The following is a 20,212-nucleotide window of genomic DNA, read 5'->3' on the forward strand; positions in this document are numbered from 1 at the left end:
ACCACACCTCCTACACCTACTGTAAGACCACACCTCCTACACCTACTGTAAGACCACACCTCCTACACCTACTGTAAGACCACACCTCCTACACCTACTGTAAGACCACACCTCCTACACCTACCGTGAGACCACACCTCCTACACCTACTGTAAGACCACACCTCCTACACCTACTGTAAGACCACACCTCCTACACCTACTGTAAGACCACACCTCCTACACCTACCGTGAGACCACACCTCCTACACCTACTGTAAGACCACACCTCCTACACCTACCGTGAGACCACACCTCCTACACCTACCGTGAGACCACACCTCCTACACCTACCGTAAGACCACACCTCCTACACCTACCGTGAGACCACACCTCCTACACCTACTGTAAGACCACACCTCCTACACCTACTGTAAGACCACACCTCCTACACCTACTGTAAGACCACACCTCCTACACCTACCGTGAGACCACACCTCCTACACCTACCATAAGACCACAGCTCCTACACCTACTGTAAGACCACACCTCCTACACCTACTGTAAGACCACACCTCCTACACCTACTGTAAGACCACACCTCCTACACCTACTGTAAGACCACACCTCCTACACCTACCGTGAGACCACACCTCCTACACCTACCATAAGACCACAGCTCCTACACCTACCGTGAGACCACACCTCCTACACCTACCGTAAGACCACACCTCCTACACCTACTGTAAGACCACACCTCCTACACCTACTGTAAGACCACACCTCCTACACCTACCGTGAGACCACACCTCCTACACCTACCGTAAGACCACAGCTCCTACACCTACCGTAAGACCACACCTCCTACACCTACTGTAAGACCACACCTCCTACACCTACTGTAAGACCACACCTCCTACACCTACTGTAAGACCACACCTCCTACACCTACCGTAAGACCACACCTCCTACACCTACCGTGAGACCACACCTCCTGCACCTACTGTAAGACCACACCTCCTACACCTACTGTAAGACCACACCTCCTACACCTACCGTAAGACCACACCTCCTACACCTACTGTAAGACCACACCTCCTGCACCTACTGTAAGACCACACCTCCTACACCTACCGTGAGACCACACCTCCTACACCTACTGTAAGACCACACCTCCTACACCTACTGTAAGACCACACCTCCTGCACCTACTGTAAGACCACACCTCCTACACCTACTGTAAGACCACACCTCCTACACCTACCGTGAGACCACACCTCCTGCACCTACTGTAAGACCACACCTCCTACACCTACTGTAAGACCACACCTCCTACACCTACTGTAAGACCACACCTCCTACACCTACCGTCCACACCTCCTACACCTACCGTGAGACCACACCTCCTACACCTACCGTAAGACCACACCTCCTACACCTACTGTAAGACCACACCTCCTACACCTACCGTCCACACCTCCTACACCTACCGTGAGACCACACCTCCTACACCTACAGTAAGACCACACCTCCTACACCTACTGTAAGACCACACCTCCTACACCTACTGTAAGACCACACCTCCTACACCTACTGTAAGACCACACCTCCTACACCTACCGTAAGACCACACCTCCTACACCTACCGTGAGACCACACCTCCTACACCTACCGTAAGACCACACCTCCTACACCTACTGTAAGACCACACCTCCTACACCTACCGTAAGACCACACCTCCTACACCTACTGTAAGACCACACCTCCTACACCTACTGTAAGACCACACCTCCTACACCTACCGTGAGACCACACCTCCTGCACCTACTGTAAGACCACACCTCCTACACCTACTGTAAGACCACACCTCCTACACCTACCGTAAGACCACACCTCCTACACCTACCGTGAGACCACACCTCCTACACCTACTGTAAGACCACACCTCCTGCACCTACTGTAAGACCACACCTCCTGCACCTACCGTGAGACCACACCTCCTACACCTACTGTAAGACCACACCTCCTACACCTACTGTAAGACCACACCTCCTACACCTACCGTAAGACCACACCTCCTACACCTACTGTAAGACCACACCTCCTACACCTACTGTAAGACCACACCTCCTACACCTACTGTAAGACCACACCTCCTACACCTACCGTAAGACCACACCTCCTACACCTACTGTAAGACCACACCTCCTGCACCTACTGTAAGACCACACCTCCTACACCTACTGTAAGACCACACCTCCTACACCTACTGTAAGACCACACCTCCTACACCTACTGTAAGACCACACCTCCTACACCTACCGTAAGACCACACCTCCTACACCTACTGTAAGACCACACCTCCTACACCTACCGTCCACACCTCCTACACCTACCGTGAGACCACACCTCCTACACCTACTGTAAGACCACACCTCCTACACCTACTGTAAGACCACACCTCCTACACCTACTGTAAGACCACACCTCCTACACCTACCGTAAGACCACACCTCCTGCACCTACTGTAAGACCACACCTCCTACACCTACTGTAAGACCACACCTCCTACACCTACCGTAAGACCACACCTCCTACACCTACCGTGAGACCACACCTCCTACACCTACTGTAAGACCACACCTCCTGCACCTACTGTAAGACCACACCTCCTGCACCTACCGTGAGACCACACCTCCTACACCTACTGTAAGACCACACCTCCTACACCTACTGTAAGACCACACCTCCTACACCTACCGTAAGACCACACCTCCTACACCTACTGTAAGACCACACCTCCTACACCTACTGTAAGACCACACCTCCTACACCTACTGTAAGACCACACCTCCTACACCTACCGTAAGACCACACCTCCTACACCTACTGTAAGACCACACCTCCTGCACCTACTGTAAGACCACACCTCCTACACCTACTGTAAGACCACACCTCCTACACCTACTGTAAGACCACACCTCCTACACCTACTGTAAGACCACACCTCCTACACCTACCGTGAGACCACACCTCCTACACCTACCGTGAGACCACACCTCCTACACCTACCGTGAGACCACACCTCCTGCACCTACTGTCCACACCTCCTACACCTACTGTAAGACCACACCTCCTACACCTACCGTGAGACCACACCTCCTGCACCTACTGTCCACACCTCCTACACCTACTGTAAGACCACACCTCCTACACCTACAGTAAGACCACACCTCCTACACCTACCGTGAGACCACACCTCCTACACCTACCGTAAGACCACACCTCCTGCACCTACCACACCTCCTGCACCTACCATGAGACCACACCTCCTACACCTACTGTAAGACCACACCTCCTACACCTACCGTGAGACCACACCTCCTGCACCTACTGTCCACACCTCCTACACCTACTGTAAGACCACACCTCCTACACCTACTGTAAGACCACACCTCCTACACCTACTGTAAGACCACACCTCCTACACCTACTGTAAGACCACACCTCCTACACCTACCGTGAGACCACACCTCCTACACCTACCGTAAGACCACACCTCCTACACCTACTGTAAGACCACACCTCCTACACCTACCGTGAGACCACACCTCCTACACCTACTGTAAGACCACACCTCCTACACCTACTGTAAGACCACACCTCCTACACCTACTGTAAGACCACACCTCCTACACCTACTGTAAGACCACACCTCCTACACCTACTGTAAGACCACACCTCCTACACCTACTGTAAGACCACACCTCCTACACCTACCGTGAGACCACACCTCCTACACCTACTGTAAGACCACACCTCCTACACCTACTGTAAGACCACACCTCCTACACCTACTGTAAGACCACACCTCCTGCACCTACCGTGAGACCACACCTCCTACACCTACTGTAAGACCACACCTCCTACACCTACCGTGAGACCACACCTCCTACACCTACTGTAAGACCACACCTCCTACACCTACTGTAAGACCACACCTCCTACACCTACCGTCCACACCTCCTACACCTACTGTAAGACCACACCTCCTACACCTACCGTGAGACCACACCTCCTACACCTACCGTGAGACCACACCTCCTACACCTACCGTAAGACCACACCTCCTACACCTACTGTAAGACCACACCTCCTACACCTACCGTCCACACCTCCTACACCTACCGTGAGACCACACCTCCTACACCTACTGTAAGACCACACCTCCTACACCTACTGTAAGACCACACCTCCTACACCTACCGTGAGACCACACCTCCTGCACCTACTGTAAGACCACACCTCCTGCACCTACTGTAAGACCACACCTCCTACACCTACTGTAAGACCACACCTCCTACACCTACCGTGAGACCACACCTCCTACACCTACTGTAAGACCACACCTCCTACACCTACTGTAAGACCACACCTCCTACACCTACTGTAAGACCACACCTCCTGCACCTACTGTAAGACCACACCTCCTACACCTACTGTAAGACCACACCTCCTACACCTACTGTAAGACCACACCTCCTACACCTACCGTAAGACCACACCTCCTACACCTACTGTAAGACCACACCTCCTACACCTACTGTAAGACCACACCTCCTACACCTACTGTAAGACCACACCTCCTACACCTACCGTGAGACCACACCTCCTACACCTACTGTAAGACCACACCTCCTGCACCTACCGTAAGACCACACCTCCTACACCTACCGTGAGACCACACCTCCTACACCTACCGTGAGACCACACCTCCTACACCTACTGTAAGACCACACCTCCTACACCTACCGTGAGACCACACCTCCTGCACCTACTGTAAGACCACACCTCCTACACCTACTGTAAGACCACATCTCCTGCACCTACTGTAAGACCACACCTCCTACACCTACTGTAAGACCACACCTCCTACACCTACCGTAAGACCACACCTCCTACACCTACTGTAAGACCACACCTCCTACACCTACCGTAAGACCACACCTCCTACACCTACTGTAAGACCACACCTCCTACACCTACTGTAAGACCACACCTCCTACACCTACCGTGAGACCACACCTCCTGCACCTACCGTAAGACCACACCTCCTACACCTACTGTAAGACCACACCTCCTACACCTACCGTCCACACCTCCTACACCTACCGTGAGACCACACCTCCTACACCTACCATAAGACCACACCTCCTACACCTACCGTAAGACCACACCTCCTACACCTACTGTAAGACCACACCTCCTACACCTACCGTCCACACCTCCTACACCTACCGTGAGACCACACCTCCTACACCTACTGTAAGACCACACCTCCTACACCTACTGTAAGACCACACCTCCTACACCTACTGTAAGACCACACCTCCTACACCTACCGTGAGACCACACCTCCTACACCTACCGTAAGACCACACCTGCTACACCTACCCCAACCAGTTACACCAAGTGGGTCCAAGTATTCAAATGCCTGAGACTGTGGGGGACATCTCATTCAAACCATTAGAAAGAAGAGAGAGTGATATCTGTCATAGCGATCCACAAAATGAAAGATGCAATTGATAAAATAACATGTGGGACCATGTAATGTATTTGTATGTGTATGTTGTATGTAACAGTTTTTATGGAGATAGACATTCCAGTTTATCCCAGTGTAGGACTGAGGAAGAATTAAAGATGGTTTTTATTATTGTTTATGTATTGTTTGGCTACTTTGATTTTTATAATGAGCATTTGTAACTTTTAAAGATAAGGGGATATTCTAAAGAAGTCTTCTGTTTGTAACAGTAGCAGAGATTTTACCACTGAAAATAATGAACAAAACCCCATTTTGTAAGTGTGGGACCACTACTGGCTACATGGAAGCCGAGCACTGGACCAGGGGGACAAACCCAGAGCTCTTTGATGATCCATCTTCCCCGCTTCTCTCAGTTTGGGGTCATCATCTCAAAGGCAGTTACTAAGTTGGTTTTCACGAAGTGTCCCCTCTACCTTGGGAATAGCTGAAGAACTGACTGCAGGTCACAGGTACCTTACAATGTCACTTTATGGTCCTGTGCCAACAAGATTAGATCACATCAGAAGCAATAGCTTGCCCCATGCCTGGTGCTTGGCTTAGGGCTAGTCAGGTAATCATGAAACGCTATTCAAAGCAGATTGATGAGCTGCACATAAGAACATATGAACAGAAAAAACTAGCAAATCCAAGACACTTGGAAGAATTCACTAAAATGTCATTAAAAAATAAAAAGATGTCTTGCTTACTTATGTATGAAGATGCCATGATGAGACCTACTACTTGGTATGCTAACCTAAAAGATTGTTATGAGTTTGTTTTTAAAAGGGTCTTGTGGAGAAAAGACACTTGCTAAGATGTGAATTTTATAATCCACAGAAAAATAATTTGCTATATTATAAAGATGAAGACCTTGCTGACAGATTTAATGAAGGAAAAAAACAGTACTTTTAAGACCTTATTTTTAAATGGATAGTTCAGGGATTTTTTGTTGTTTTTGCATTAAAATTAGCATCTGAAATCTAGCAATTGCAAAATGAATTTTGGGGCCACTAATTGGCTCAGTGGCCAAATGGGTTTGCAGCCAAACCTGATGACCTGAGTTTGGTCCCTGTGATATCCTTGGTGGAGGAAGAGAATCAACTTCTGCAAGTCGTCCTCTGACCTTCAAACATGAACCCTGGTATATATGCACGCACACATACACAAAATTAATCACTGCAGTATTCAACAGGAAAGGCAGAAGTGTGAGGCAAGCTCTTTACTTATAACGTCAGTGAAGAAAAAGAAACAGTTCTTCGAAAACCACCATTTCATTTTGTATCAAGGATCAGCAAGGTACACTAAAACCCCAAAGTGGAATGTGAGGGATGATGAATCCAAATAGCACTAAAGAATCTCCCACAAATGCTAACCATTTGCAAAGTAAACATAATTTTATGACAGAGATATCCATGTGCACCAACTCAACCTAAGGATCACTATTCTGTTCATTAATAAAGGTGTGGACGGATGTCTCTTTGATGCGAGCCGATAAAAGTACACAACACCCCAGTGAAATCTTGCCAAGAATATGTTAATGCAAGCCTCGGTTTCCTTATAGGAAGTACGGGGGCTAGCTGTTACAATACAGTAGAAGAAAACAAATCTAGAGAGTCGGCTCTTTAAGGCAATCATGCCAATTTTTAAAAAGCTACTGCCATTTTTTTAAATATGTGTATACTATTCTAAACTAAGAAGACTAGAAACCTACAACCAACGGCAACATGCAACATCAGTTGACTCCTGGTTGCAAATGGAAAAGGGTAGGAATCTGCTCTTTAAAAGTTCTTGAGATAGGCCAGGTGTCATGATGCACATCTGTAATCCCGGAAGTAATGAGACAGAAACAGAACTGAGCTCAAAGCCAATCTGGGTTATATTGATTGAAGCCAGCCCAAAGATTATCACATCTTCTCTCAAAATGCCAAAGAATTAAAAATTTAAATACAGCACATTGATACAAATATCTGATGAGTTCCTGTTATTTCAAGTGTGATCGTGACATCATTATACCAGAAATTCTTCCTGCTTTTAGGAAATGCATCCCTGAGTTTTTAAGAGAGAAAAGACCACTCCTAAAATACACTTTAAAATAATGTAGCAGGCCTGGGCATGATGGTGCATACCTTTGATCCCAGAACTCTGGAGGTAGAGGCAGGTAGATGTCTGTGAGTTAAAAGGCCAGTCTATTCTGCATAGGGAGTTTCAGGCCAGCCGGAGCTGCATAGTGAGGCTGTCTAATAAGTAAAGCAGCAGCATGTGGTAGGGAGATGGTAGGGTTGCCATGTGGCTTTGGCCTACAAAAGCAGCACTCTGGCCTCATACACAGTTAAGTAAGCATGGCAAAAATGCTCTAACTTTTGAAGTTGGGTGCTGACTTCACATTTGTTTACTGTATTGTCCTTTCAACTTTCCATATGTTTTTTAAAAATGTAATAAAATCTTGGGGTTGGATTCTTCCCAAAACTTTCCCCAAGTCATCTAAAATGGGGCATGGTGGTGCACATCTGTAATTCCAGCACTCACGCAAATGACTTATGAAGAGGACTGTGAGAACTCAAGGCCAGCCTGGGCTACAGTGAGACCCTGTCTCAGAAAAAAACAAAGAAAAGAACAAAGGAAAAAAAAAGGTAGATAGCAAGATTTACCTTAACTTTTAAACTACCTAAACTATATCTAAAGAAATGGTTGGGGGCAGAGGGGGAGGGGGAGGTAGTTGGCTCACTGCTTATGAGCACTTGTTGCTCTTCCAAAGGACCCAGGTTTGATTCCCAGCACCCACAGAGTGGTGGTTTACAACCATCTGTAACTCCAGTCCACAGGATCTAGCGCCCTCTTCTGACCTCCTCAGGCATCAACAACACACATGGTCCACATCCACACATGCAGGCAAAATACATAAAATAAAATAACTAATAAAAAACAGTTTTAAAGTGGTTTGCTTTTCAAAATTGGCCTATTCATTATCCTCCTTGGGCACAGTAAAACCTATATTAACTATGGCAAATAATATTCTACTGCTAGAACAAGTCTAATATAAATCTCAAAAATAACACCAATAGCCAGCACAAGATTTATAGGTGTAAACATCTGGTTTTTATAACAAATAACAAAGTTAACAGCAATAAAAACAAATCATTTAGTACAGCATATAATGTGTTATATTAAATTTACACAATGATATATATAAAAACACATACTGTTTATATCATACAGTAATCCAACAACAGGAATATCAAAACAGGAATCCAAATAACTACTACTCATGCATAGAACATGCATATATTGGTATTTTAAAAAAGGCTATTTTACACAATGCTGTTTACCAAAAACTTATTAAAAAATTTAAAGCCCTTCTAAATAAGTCAGTGGCCCAATGAGGACTGGAATGCACTACTGTTTAGGCCAGAGCTGAGGTGGCACAGTGCTCGGTGAGCAGTTCTGGGCTTGGAGTCATGCCCATTAGGGGTGAATGTCTTTGCACCAAAGGACCAACAGACCAACATTTTATCTCCAAGGCAAGCCCTCTAAGGGACAAACGGTTGTGTTGGCGACAAGTCAGAAGCAGAAAGGCATCAAAAACTGCTGGATATATGGCCCAAGAGAGTTACTGTAACAAAGGCTGGGCACTGCATGTGGCAAAGGTTTTTGTGAATCCTTTTAAGGTATTGTCAGTTTCTCTATCTGGTTGCCACCTCCAGATCTACAGTCCGCTCTACAAGTTCTAAATCCTACAGTAAAAAGCGTACTTCTGAGAAGAAAACGAGATGAGGAGACCTCTGAGAAGTGTTGACTATATTAAAAAAAAATTTAGCGAAAGCAATGACCTTTTTTTTTTTTTTTTACCTATACTATGCAATTTTATGTAATGCCCCTCAACTGGAAAGCCCTTTCAGGGACAGAGCCCTAAAGAATCAAGGAGCGAGTTCATGTCTTAAAAAATTCCACCCACGGACCTTGGAAACAAAAGGTCTCATCCAAATAAAACCTGAACATCAAAAACCTGTACTTTGCCAGACGCTCGGACAATAGAAGCCCCCCCCCCAAAAAAATAAAACCAGCTGATAATCAAAATTCATTCACTATCACCACCATTAAGACCTCAATATTTACTTCTAACTAAGCGATACATCCTTCACCTTCCGTTAAAGGCACTAGCGTCCGTACATGACGAAGAGACATAATTGATCTTGGGCTTATCCTAATAAAAAGGTAAGTATCCCATTTAAGTCGGACACAAATATTAAGACACCACCTTTTTTTTTTTTTTCCTTTTTTTTTTCTTTTCCAGAGACTTGGGGTTTGGGGGGGTGTGGGGGTGTAAGACACTCGCTCCATCAGCTACTCAAACGGTCGTCATCAGTTTCAAGGAGCCAGACCGGAAGCGGAGGATCTTCTTCTTGAGGTTATGCGAAGCCTTGATCTTGACAAAGGCTTTCCTGGGGCAGGGGTGCAGGTCTGGGGCCGTGACGGTTTGCAGGGGGAGGGTCTGGACGAACTGCGACCAGATCAAAGCCCCGCTCTCCTCGGAGTCGCTGGTGGTGGTGCTCTCGCCCACGAACTCGCCCTCGCTCACGCTCGACTCGCTGTCGCCGAAGCAGTTGGTGGTGTAGTTGCTCTGCTCGTCCTCGCTCGTGTCCACCACCGTGGAGTGGAAGAGCGACTCGCACTCGGCCGAGTACTCGGAGTCGCTGGCCACGTAGGCGTAGGGGCTGGCGTAGGGCAGCGCCACGGCCACCGGGTAGGCGCCCGCGTGCTCCCGCCGCCGGGCCCGCCGCGCCCGCCGCAGGGCCTCCTCGTAGGAGACCTCGGCCGACGACTTCCACCGCCGGTAGTCGGTTCGCTTGTGCTTCGGCTTGGCCACCACCGGCTCCCGTCCGTGCGCGTGTGCGCGTGCGCGTGCGCGTGCGCGTGCGCCCGGCCGCCCGCCCGAGGGCCGCCCGCGCCGCCGCCGCCGCCGCCGCCGCCGAGGGGCCTGCCGGGAAGGCCGGCGTCGGGCGTCCCGCCGCCGCGCCTGGCCTTGGAGGAGGCCTTCCTGAGTCTCCGGTTTGTATCCGAGTCGTCGGGGAAGCGGCACTTCTTGCCCGCCGCCCGCGTCTTCTCCCGCACGGTGGGCAGGCCGTGCTCCGGGGCGGCGGGGCCGCGGGCCTTCAGGGTGGCGCTCCTTGCGACGCCCGGGTTCCGGTGTGCGCGGTGAGGCCTGGCGCCCGCCAGCTGCTGCTGCAGCTGCTGCTGCCCCGGGACGAAGTGAGCTTTCACCAGATGCCCGTCTTCGAGGCTCTGAGACGAGCCCTCGCTTTTGAAGTCCAGGGCCGGCCTGTCCGCCCCGGGCAAGGCCTGCAGGCCGCTCTTCGGCGGCATCTTTTTCTGGGGCTGCGGCGGGGCTTTGCTCTCCACCGGGGCGGCGGGGCCTCTGCCGGGACTTGTTTTCGGAGAAACCGCCGAGACCTGGTTGCTCTCCTTCAGGGATTCCCCCAGCCCCGCCGCCGCCCCCCGCCGCCGCCACCGCCGCCGGACACCTTGCGAGCTCTTGAGGGGCTGCCTTGGCGGGTTTGGGCAGATGCTTGCTTTGGGGTTCCACGGCAGCGCCTGCCGAGCAGCCCTCCGGCAGAGCCAACCTCTTGCTTTCCAACTGCTCCGTCTTGGAGTCCTTGGACCTCTGCCTCGGTGGGGAGAATGGCCCGTTTTCCAAAGAGGACATTCCCCCAGAGGGCAAACACATCTGTTTCGTATTCTTAAGGTTCACACCACTGCCCTGTGGGACACCGCCAGGGGCCCTGACACACACACTGCCATTCCTCAAAAGCCCCTTGGTAGGATCGGCGTTCACACTGGTTCTAGGTTTATTGGTCCTCACGGGGTGTGTCTTTTTCTGGACCAGGCTCAGAATGTAGCCGTCCATTTTCTTACTGGATGAAGGATGGGAAGTCGGCCACAAACTGCTTGGAGATGGCAAGGAATTGTCTGTTTTGATGGCATTCAGTTCGGATCCGACGCAAATGTCACTGGCATGGTTCCCAAGCCCCTCCTCTTCCCTCAGAGAGTTGCCCGTCAGACAAAGGAGAAACATTGGGCTCTGCACAGCCACAGCATGAAGTGGACTGGGATATCGATATACATCATTGCCGTTTTTAGACACAAGATCACACTGGTATTTAGGATTCACATCTGCAATGACATCAAGGCAATTAAATTGTGGTGTGGAGGGGGAACTGCAAACTCCCCCTAAGGCCTGGTCTTCACAGTGGCCGCCTTTACATTCCAACCATCCTATGAGATCTGAAAAACACGTAAAGGGACACTGAAGAAATGAATTGGTAGAGCCAACTTGACTGGCCAAATTTTACTAAGAGAAACTCACAGGTAGAGGACAAATACCAAAGGACTGAGAAATACTCCCCACTAGCTCTCCTACAAGTTTACATGAGTTCATGGCTTACTGAATGAAGGCAAAAAATACTCAACGATTTTGACAAACTATCACGTCTTTAACAGAAAAATATTTAGCCATGTATAATGCTTTGAAACTACTGAATAATGTAAGGAAACACTCACTTCGTGAACCTTAGCAAAAGTCATGGTGTAAGTCAGTATAATTTTCAAGATACCTATGTAAAGAAACTCTGAAGTAAAGCACACCAAAATCCTAACAGCCTTTCAGTGTGATGAGGGGAAAGCAATGTTTACTTGCTTCTCTGTCTCCAATAACTATAGAATATGTATATATGTGTGTGTGTATATAATACTTAAAATGAACTATACTTGTTGTGAACTTTCTCATTTTGTATTTTCTTAAAACTTGATTGCTAGTAGCATCCATTTAAACATAACTGTCCTTTGAAAAAAATCAATAAAAAAGATCAAATCTTTTTAAAAGATTTATTCATTTATTTATTATTTAATGTGCACTGGTGTTTTGACTGTATATACTCTGTGAGGGTGTCAGATCCCCTGGAACTGGAGTTACAGACAGTTGTGAGCTGCCATGTGAGTGCTGGGAACTGAACCTGGGTCCTCTGGAAGACCAGCCAGTGCTCTCAACTGCTGAGCCATCTCTCCAGCCCCCTCAAATCTTTTTTTGAAGAAATTTTTTTTATTTTTAAGTGTGTGTGTGTGTGTGTGTGTGTGTGTGTGTGTGTGTGTGTGTGTGTGTACGTTAGCACACATGAGCCCAGGTGCCCACAGAAATGGGAAGAGGACATCAGATCCTCTGAAGCTGGAGTTAGAGGCAGCTGCAAGCCACCTAAAGTGGGTGCTCTACAAGAACACTCTGAACCATCAAGCCTTCTCTCCAGTCCCCAGATCATATTACACTAACAGCTAATAAAATTTAACATTCTCGGTGTCTTCAGTAGTGACACTACAAACAATATTTTTAATAGGATAAGGAATTTGGGGTAAGATTTTTAAAGACTGAGCAGTTTTAAAGTATAAATTCCTTGGGCTGCAGACAAGGTTCAGCAGTTAAGAGCATTTGCTGCTCTCTCAGAGGACCTGGATTCAGTTCTCAGCACCCACATGGCTACTAGCCACCCTTCAACAGCTCTAGAGGATCTGATGCCCTCTTCTGACACCTGTGGACACTATACATGTGGTACACATACATATATGCAAGCCCATTTATATACATAAAATTATTTTTTTTAAGGAGAAATTTCTTTCATCTCAAAAATGTACATGTCAAAATACAGTGAAACAAAGCCCTTAGTTAAATGTTGTTTTCTAACTTGGAATACATAACAAATTCTTTTTGTGACCTTCAGTTAGGGAAATTAGTTTTCCTCTGTTATATCTATCAATTTAAACAGTGAGAACCTACTATGTATCAAATTCTGTGTTCATTGTTTAGGGGAAAGCTTTATGACTTTCAATAATTAGCAGTCTTGGAAGGAAAAAACAAAAAAAAAAATAATCCAGACTCAAGGATGATAAAATGTGCGAAGAGTACTTTTTTTTTTTTTTTTTTTGATTTTTTGAGACAGGGTTTCTCTGTGTAGCTTTGCGCCTTTCCTGGAACTCGCTTTGAAAACCAGGCTGGCCTCGAACATCACAGAGATTCGCCTGGCTCTGCCTCCCGAGTGCTGGGATTAAAGGCGTGCGCCACCACCGCCCGGCCAAAGAGTACTTTTTTTGTTGTTGTTTAATGAAAATGTCATGTCTGTCCTACTGGACCTCTAATAAAGAGCCTGTTAACAGGAGGAAAGCCCAGAGTGGTTCTGAGCACCTATAATCCCAGCAGGAAGAGGGACGGGTGCAGGGACACCTGGAGTTGCAGAAAGAAAGAAGGACAAAGACCTCTGAAGAAAAGAAAGGACAGGAGAAAAAGAAAAGGAGACCTCCCTAGCTGACATTGTTTCCCATCATCCCTCCCCTGGTATCTTAAACCTGCTTTTTTGCCTTTAAGTCACATCTGCCTAGGAGTCTCCATTTATCTTCCTCTAGACTTAGAGTAGAACCAAACGGCCCCAAGGCTCGGCCCAACTGTCTCAATTATGTAATGATGTGCTGTTTGGAAGAGCAAGGGGTCTGTCTTCAAGGAAAACCTGCCCAAAGTGCCTTTTAATGGGGTTATAAAATTTCCCTCTGAAACCAGATCTGCAGAGTGATGGGGAGCAATTAGCAATGAACTTGAGGCCCAGATACCAGATAACAGTTCTGTACTCATCCCAAAGGGTTGATTACTGCTGATAACACACTGCACAAATGCAAGGGCTTCACCAATTAGCAACTTCAGCTGTTCAGTGTGATGTTTGCTTTGCCTGGACTCATAATGTCAGCCTTGCACTCAGATGAGAAACAGAGAGCACAGTGGCACATTCCTACTGCTCCCGAGGCTCTAATCCTCATATTGCCTCTGCTGTTCTAAGTTACCAAAATATAACAGGAATAAGGGGGAGTTCTGACTTTCAGGGACAACTCTCATTCAGCAGGTGCGAGCTTCTGGCAATAGCTGGCTGGTAGGCCACTTTTTTTTTTTAAAGATTTATTTATTTATTATGTATACAGTGTTCTGCCTGCATGTGTACCTTCACACCAGATCTCATTACAGATGGTTGTGAGCCACCATGTGGTTGCTGGGAATTGAACTCAGAACCTCTGGAAGAACAGCCACTGCTCTTAACCTCTGAGCCATCTCTCCAGCCTGATTTTTTTTTTTAATCAGATGAGATGGTTGAATTTAACCATTTCTGAGTTCCCTTGAAATTATTAGACCCAAAGGAATTCCCTTGGAATAAATTAAACCTGAATTTGTATCCTGCTGTGCCCAACTATATAGCCTTAAATCATTTAAATAACCTTACTTGGCCTCATTTTCTTCTTTTTCTAACATTTAGTTTTATGGGTATGTGCCTGAGTGTGTGCATATGTACCACATGTGCAGGAGCCTGCAAAGGTCAGAAGAGCGGTCAGATCCCTTGGAACAAGTGTTACAGATGGTTGTGCTGGGACCCAAACCCAGGTCCTCTGCAAGAGCAGTAATCGCTCTGAAATGCTGAGCCATCTCTCCAGCCTCTCATTTTCTTAATACATAACTGCACCCCAAAGGTTAACAACTGCACCCTGAAAACTGTTGGGAGGACTCAAGACAAAGTCATGATGATCCCTGAAGCCTGGGGTGGAGAATTATAACATACAGATTATGGGGAATTTCACTATGTGGGGTGTTCTGAGAAACAGGGCAGGGCCACTGCTCCCTGGAGTGTCAACAGCCCTTGGCTCGACGGATGGATGGATGTAACTTAATGTGTACTTTAAAGAAGAAAAGAGTTCCAGGATAGTTCTCAAAAGAAAATAAAGGACCAGAGATGTAGCTCGGGTAACATGCCAAGGGGTACCCCAGAAACACAAAAAGGAATGTAAAAATGGGGCTGCAGATTGTATAGTATGTGTTTAGTATGTGCAAGAACCTGGGTTCAATCACCAGCATCAGAAAGGAATGAGAGAGGGAGGGAGGGATTAAACAGCAAAGAAACAGAGCCCAGTGTCTCTAATATGGGGACAATTCTTCTAAAGGCAAAGTGTCTTTCTAATTCCATAATATAAGGCCAAATGGCACCCCAAGTTGATTAGTCTAGACGTTGATCTAGATCAACGTGTAGGCTCTACGTGTAACTGTGGCACACTAACCAAACCGTTTTCCTATCAAGAAAGCAGCTGAAGCTACATAACTTTAAAGACCCCTGACATCTCCCAGTTAAAATCTCTGTCAGTGCTAAACATCCTTACCTGCAGATTTGGGGCAACCGTCTGAGATCGTCAAAGCTGCCTCCAAGGGGTTGCAAAAGCAGGTGCTGGAATGGCAGCTGGACAAACATTCGCTGAACACGGAGTTAGAGGAATTAGAAAGGGATCCTGAAGCCCCATCACTCAGCTCATAAAACCCTACGAGTAAAAAGACGGTTGAAATTAAGATCATATTAAGCAATGATACACATTTCCGTCTAAAAAGACAAAAGGGTAAGGCATCCAAGAAAAGAAAAGCTGGTTTTTATTTTAGAATGTTGGGGGCGTTTCATATACATTGTGGATTTTAGGGTCCTGGTTATATGGTTTTATTTCAAATATTCCTTAGAAAAGGCGAAAACCATGTAATTCTGGGTATGGTTCAAAGTTACTTCATCCTCCTCTTTGTTCCTCTTTTAAAGGTGTGTAAACCTGAAGAACCTCAACTTCATCGTGTTTCAGAAAGAGTAACTGAGGTCTCTGGATTTGGTGACCCGTGCCTATAATCCCAGCCCTCAGAAGGCTGAAGCAGGAGGACAAGAGTGGATTCAAGGTCAGTCGGGGCTACCAAAAACAAACAAACAAACCTGAAGGAAATAGATAAGTAACTCTAAGAGAAAAAGAAACTCAAGAAGCCAAATGGCTTAAAAGAAGAAGAAACTGCAGGGACCTCAGGAAGCTGAAGTGACCATTTTCTAGCCCAGAGCTGACTTTCTCGGGTTCCAAAGAAGGTCTGTTTGCTCTTCCAGAAACCTGAATAGATCTTTGTATTTTCTGGACTCAGGGGACATTGGGCAGCTCCATCTCATTATTGAAGATTCTGTAGACTGAATTTGTTTCCCTCTCCAGCAGCTGGATGCCAGGCTGCTCTTCCACCGTGTTCACCTTGGAAACAAACTCCACAGCCCTTTGCAAGTGTGTTTCCTTGAGGTGCTGGCTCACCTGAGCTAGGCCGGCTGTCTGTCTCCAGCGGCTCTTCAGACGTCTTTTCAACATCCAGTCTCAGGTCACTTATCTGCTTGTCAAGTTCTTGCAACTGATTCAACAAACCGGCATCTCGTCTCCTCAAGCAATTCTGATTAGGAAGAAGCAGAGAAAGGAAAATGGGCACACTGGATGTCAAAGGCAGACGTCTACTCAAGCCACCCATCTAAACAGTCACCGAGCCTTTATATCAAAAACTGCTGGGTAATCTGAAATCAACACTCTGAAAACGCAAGGCAGGCCCTGTCTTTAAACTCTCTCATAGTTTTTGGTGATACAAAGTTTGTCCATTAAAAATAATGATCATAGGACCCCCAGCACATGACTCAGTGGTAAAAAGGCTTGCTGCTCAAGCCTGGTGATCTGCATTCAGTCCCCTGAACCCACACTGGAAGGAGAGAACCAACTCCTAAAAGCTGTCCTTTGACCTCCATGGGAATGAGGTAGCACACAGCTGCACTCATTTGCACCCACCAAACGCATAATAATAATAATAATAATAATAATAATAAACTACATACGACTGAGTTATAGCTCAGTGCTAGAGAGCTTGACTAGTGTGCACTGGCCCCTGTGTTCAATGCCCAGTACTGTAGGAAAGGACAAAACTTGCTCTTAGCTTTTACTAATCTATACAAACTGTGGCTTTTTATAGGAAAGGGCAAGGAATTTGCACAGACTTTGAATCATCTGGTGTACAGCCAGTTTAAAGAAAATCCTTCACAGCGGGCTCTTGAAGTCACAGAGTAACAGATTTCCTACAATGCACTATAATCTTTCTTAGGTGAGGTTTTCTGGCCAAATGTCACGGCCTACAGAATTTTGTTTTCTATTAGTTGCTTAGTGGGGCTTAATCAGTCTTAGGGCCTTTGAAAGCGAGAAATTAATACTAACAGCCAGTGCCAAGTATAATGCGAGCTGGCAGAATCCAAAACCCTCGAGGGAAAGCCCATCAAGATTTGAACTCAGCTTGGGTTTCCAAAGGTGACAGATTGGTTGCGCTAACTCACACCGCCACCTAGTGCTTCCTATTGCTAGGAAAAGCAGAAGAACGCCAAAGGCATCTGGTTCAAATCAAGAATGCCAAGTCTACAAATGAAAACAGCACCATAAACACTGACTGCAGTGGAATTCTTCTCACACACGGCCTTGCTCCCCTGAAGCGGACAATAGGAATGTGCCACTCACAATCTGGAGATTCACGGCGACAAAAAGGTGCTATTGTACAAGACAATGCTGAAATAAATGTGAACGACCAGTCACAACCAGAAAGAACTGGCTCAAATTCATGTACATACTATTCTGTTCTATCACCAAAGAAACAGTAAAAATGCCAAAACAGCCATTGCACAAACCACAGCAGCACACATCCTTGCAAAATAGATACACGGACATATCCAGTCCTTGCTCGTGTTCTATGACTTTAAAAGCTGGGAGACATGAGCCATATGCTTGTGTGCTAACATTTGAATTTCATCAGGAAAACAATGAATTAAGTAAAAGCACTTTGATGCTCAATAAATACACAAATAATCTAGAAAACGGCAAGACAAGAAAGCACGTGACAACCCACAGCATCACTTTCAGAGGACCATTATCTAGCATAAGTAGTCTAAGATAACAGGGTGGGATAAGAATCTTTTGGCTGTTTCCAAAACTACATTTTGAGGTCACTGAAACAAAGCTGCCGCCATTATTTTGAGGCGGCGTCAAAAGCTGTTCTCAGCCCATGAAGGTCCAAAGTTCTTTTTCTCCCTTGTTAATGAAGACTGCACAGAATGACCGAGACAGTGACAGAAATCCAATAAGATAAATGCTCCCAGCGAGCAGGTTCGCTCTTCTCCCACCTCCACCACCAAGCACAGCTGGCGGACCGAGAGGAGGGGGCAAGCTCTCCGGCCAAATTGCCAGTATTTGCATCTAGTTTTAGCTGCCTTATACAAAGGACTTCTATTTGAAACTAAGCACCATCCCAGGCGAAGGAGACTTGCAGGGGGGAGAGCACCGGGAGGGGCACGGCTCCCAGCAGGAGCTTCGCCGGAACCGTAAAACTCAACGTTGGACAGTTAGCCAAGCCACAAACCCCCTCCTCGCTTTTGTCCACTCCCCCTAGAGGAGGGGGAGTAACTAGGGAGACCACGAGGTGAAATGGCAGTTTAAGTGGGGGTTGCAAACCTCTGGGGACCGGGGCACGTAGTAGCCAAACTTTCAGGCTGGAACCAAGGGACTCCAAGAATTCCAAATGCAGGAGGGAAGGAAGAGCCGCCACCCCCCTCCCCGCAATCCGCGCGAGGTCCTCAGCTCCTCAGGTGACACAAAGCAGGCATCCGCCAGCAACGCGTGGAAGTCACGCGCGCCCCGGGCATCCGCGGCACCAGGGGTCAGGGGGAATCGAAGCGGGGGTCGCGTCACGGCCAGGGATCCCGCGGCCAGAGGCCCCCAGCCCACCCTCCCGCCCGGCCACCGGCCACCACCTTACCAACTGCCTCCGCAGCAGCAAGATGTTCTCCTCCAGGAACTTCTCCTCCAGACGGCTGCGCTGCGCCGCGTCCCCCCGCAGCTCCCCGGCGCGCGGCGCCACGGTCCCCGCGGCCCCGGAGCAGCGCAGCGCGCCGCGCACCAGCAGCTCCTGGCGTTGCCGCAGGTAGCCCAGCTCCGCCAGCCCCGCCAGCGTGGCCTCCTGGCGCTCGCGGGTGCGCTGTCGCTCCGTGTCCGCCTCGCCCCTCTCCCGCCAGCGCCCCTCGGGCTCGGCGCCGCGGCCGGGGGTCAGCGGCTCGGGCTCGCGCGCTGCGTCGGGCTTCATGACCTCCCCCGAAGCCCGGGCAGCCCGGGGCGCAGCAGCTCGCGCTAGGACCGCTGCCGAGCGCTCATGCCGCTGGCACTCGCGTCCCGCGCCGCTCCAGACTGCGGCCCCGCAGCTGATAACGCCCCGGCCACGCTACGTCACGCCCGGCCCCCGCCACCCAGCCACCCCGCCACCCGCCACCCCGCCCGCCGCGGGCTTGCGGGCGCTCAGCTCCTGTCAGGCGCCGCGGCCGCCGGCGCCCCGCCCCGGCCCCGCCCCGGCTCCGCGCCCCCTTTTCGGTCCGACGGCACCGCGGTCCTCTCCGGAGCCGATTGGCTCGGCTCCATCTCCGGAGACCGTGGCGGGCGGGGGCCGGGCATCTTGTTACAGGCAGCCTCGCGGGCCGGTCCGCGGGCGCCGTGGCTTCGGGCTCCCCGGGACCAACTTTCTGCAACTTAACCCCTTCCTCGCGAGTCCACGCTCCGAGTCCGTTCCCTCGGATTTGGGATTCGCCATCCCCAACTAATGTCGGCTGGGTCCTCGAACACTATTTCTGTGGATGTCGGTTTGGAGATTGTCTTTGTTTTAAACTCTGTTTTGTAATTGAAAAAAATACAAGGCAAGGACATTGTTCTTAAACGCTCCTTTGGTTTGCTTTAG

General features: G+C 48.4%; 1 protein-coding gene across 1 annotated transcript; it reads right to left on the reverse strand.

Moving 5' to 3' along the window:
* Window positions 1-8,638: 8,638 nt before the first annotated feature.
* Window positions 8,639-19,714, reverse strand: Dact1 (dishevelled binding antagonist of beta catenin 1). Its single transcript, XM_052739635.1, is given in 6 exon segments — window positions 8,639-10,470; window positions 10,518-11,046; window positions 11,048-11,727; window positions 15,787-15,942; window positions 16,726-16,858; window positions 19,247-19,714. Coding segments are annotated over 6 exon segments (2,388 nt in total). The 5' UTR covers window positions 19,571-19,714; the 3' UTR covers window positions 8,639-9,904.
* Window positions 19,715-20,212: the final 498 nt, after the last annotated feature.

Source organism: Peromyscus californicus, unplaced genomic scaffold (assembly GCF_007827085.1).
Source record: "Peromyscus californicus insignis strain IS unplaced genomic scaffold, ASM782708v3 Scaffold_15__1_contigs__length_86483966, whole genome shotgun sequence".
In the NCBI taxonomy this organism is placed as follows: domain Eukaryota; kingdom Metazoa; phylum Chordata; class Mammalia; order Rodentia; family Cricetidae; genus Peromyscus; species Peromyscus californicus.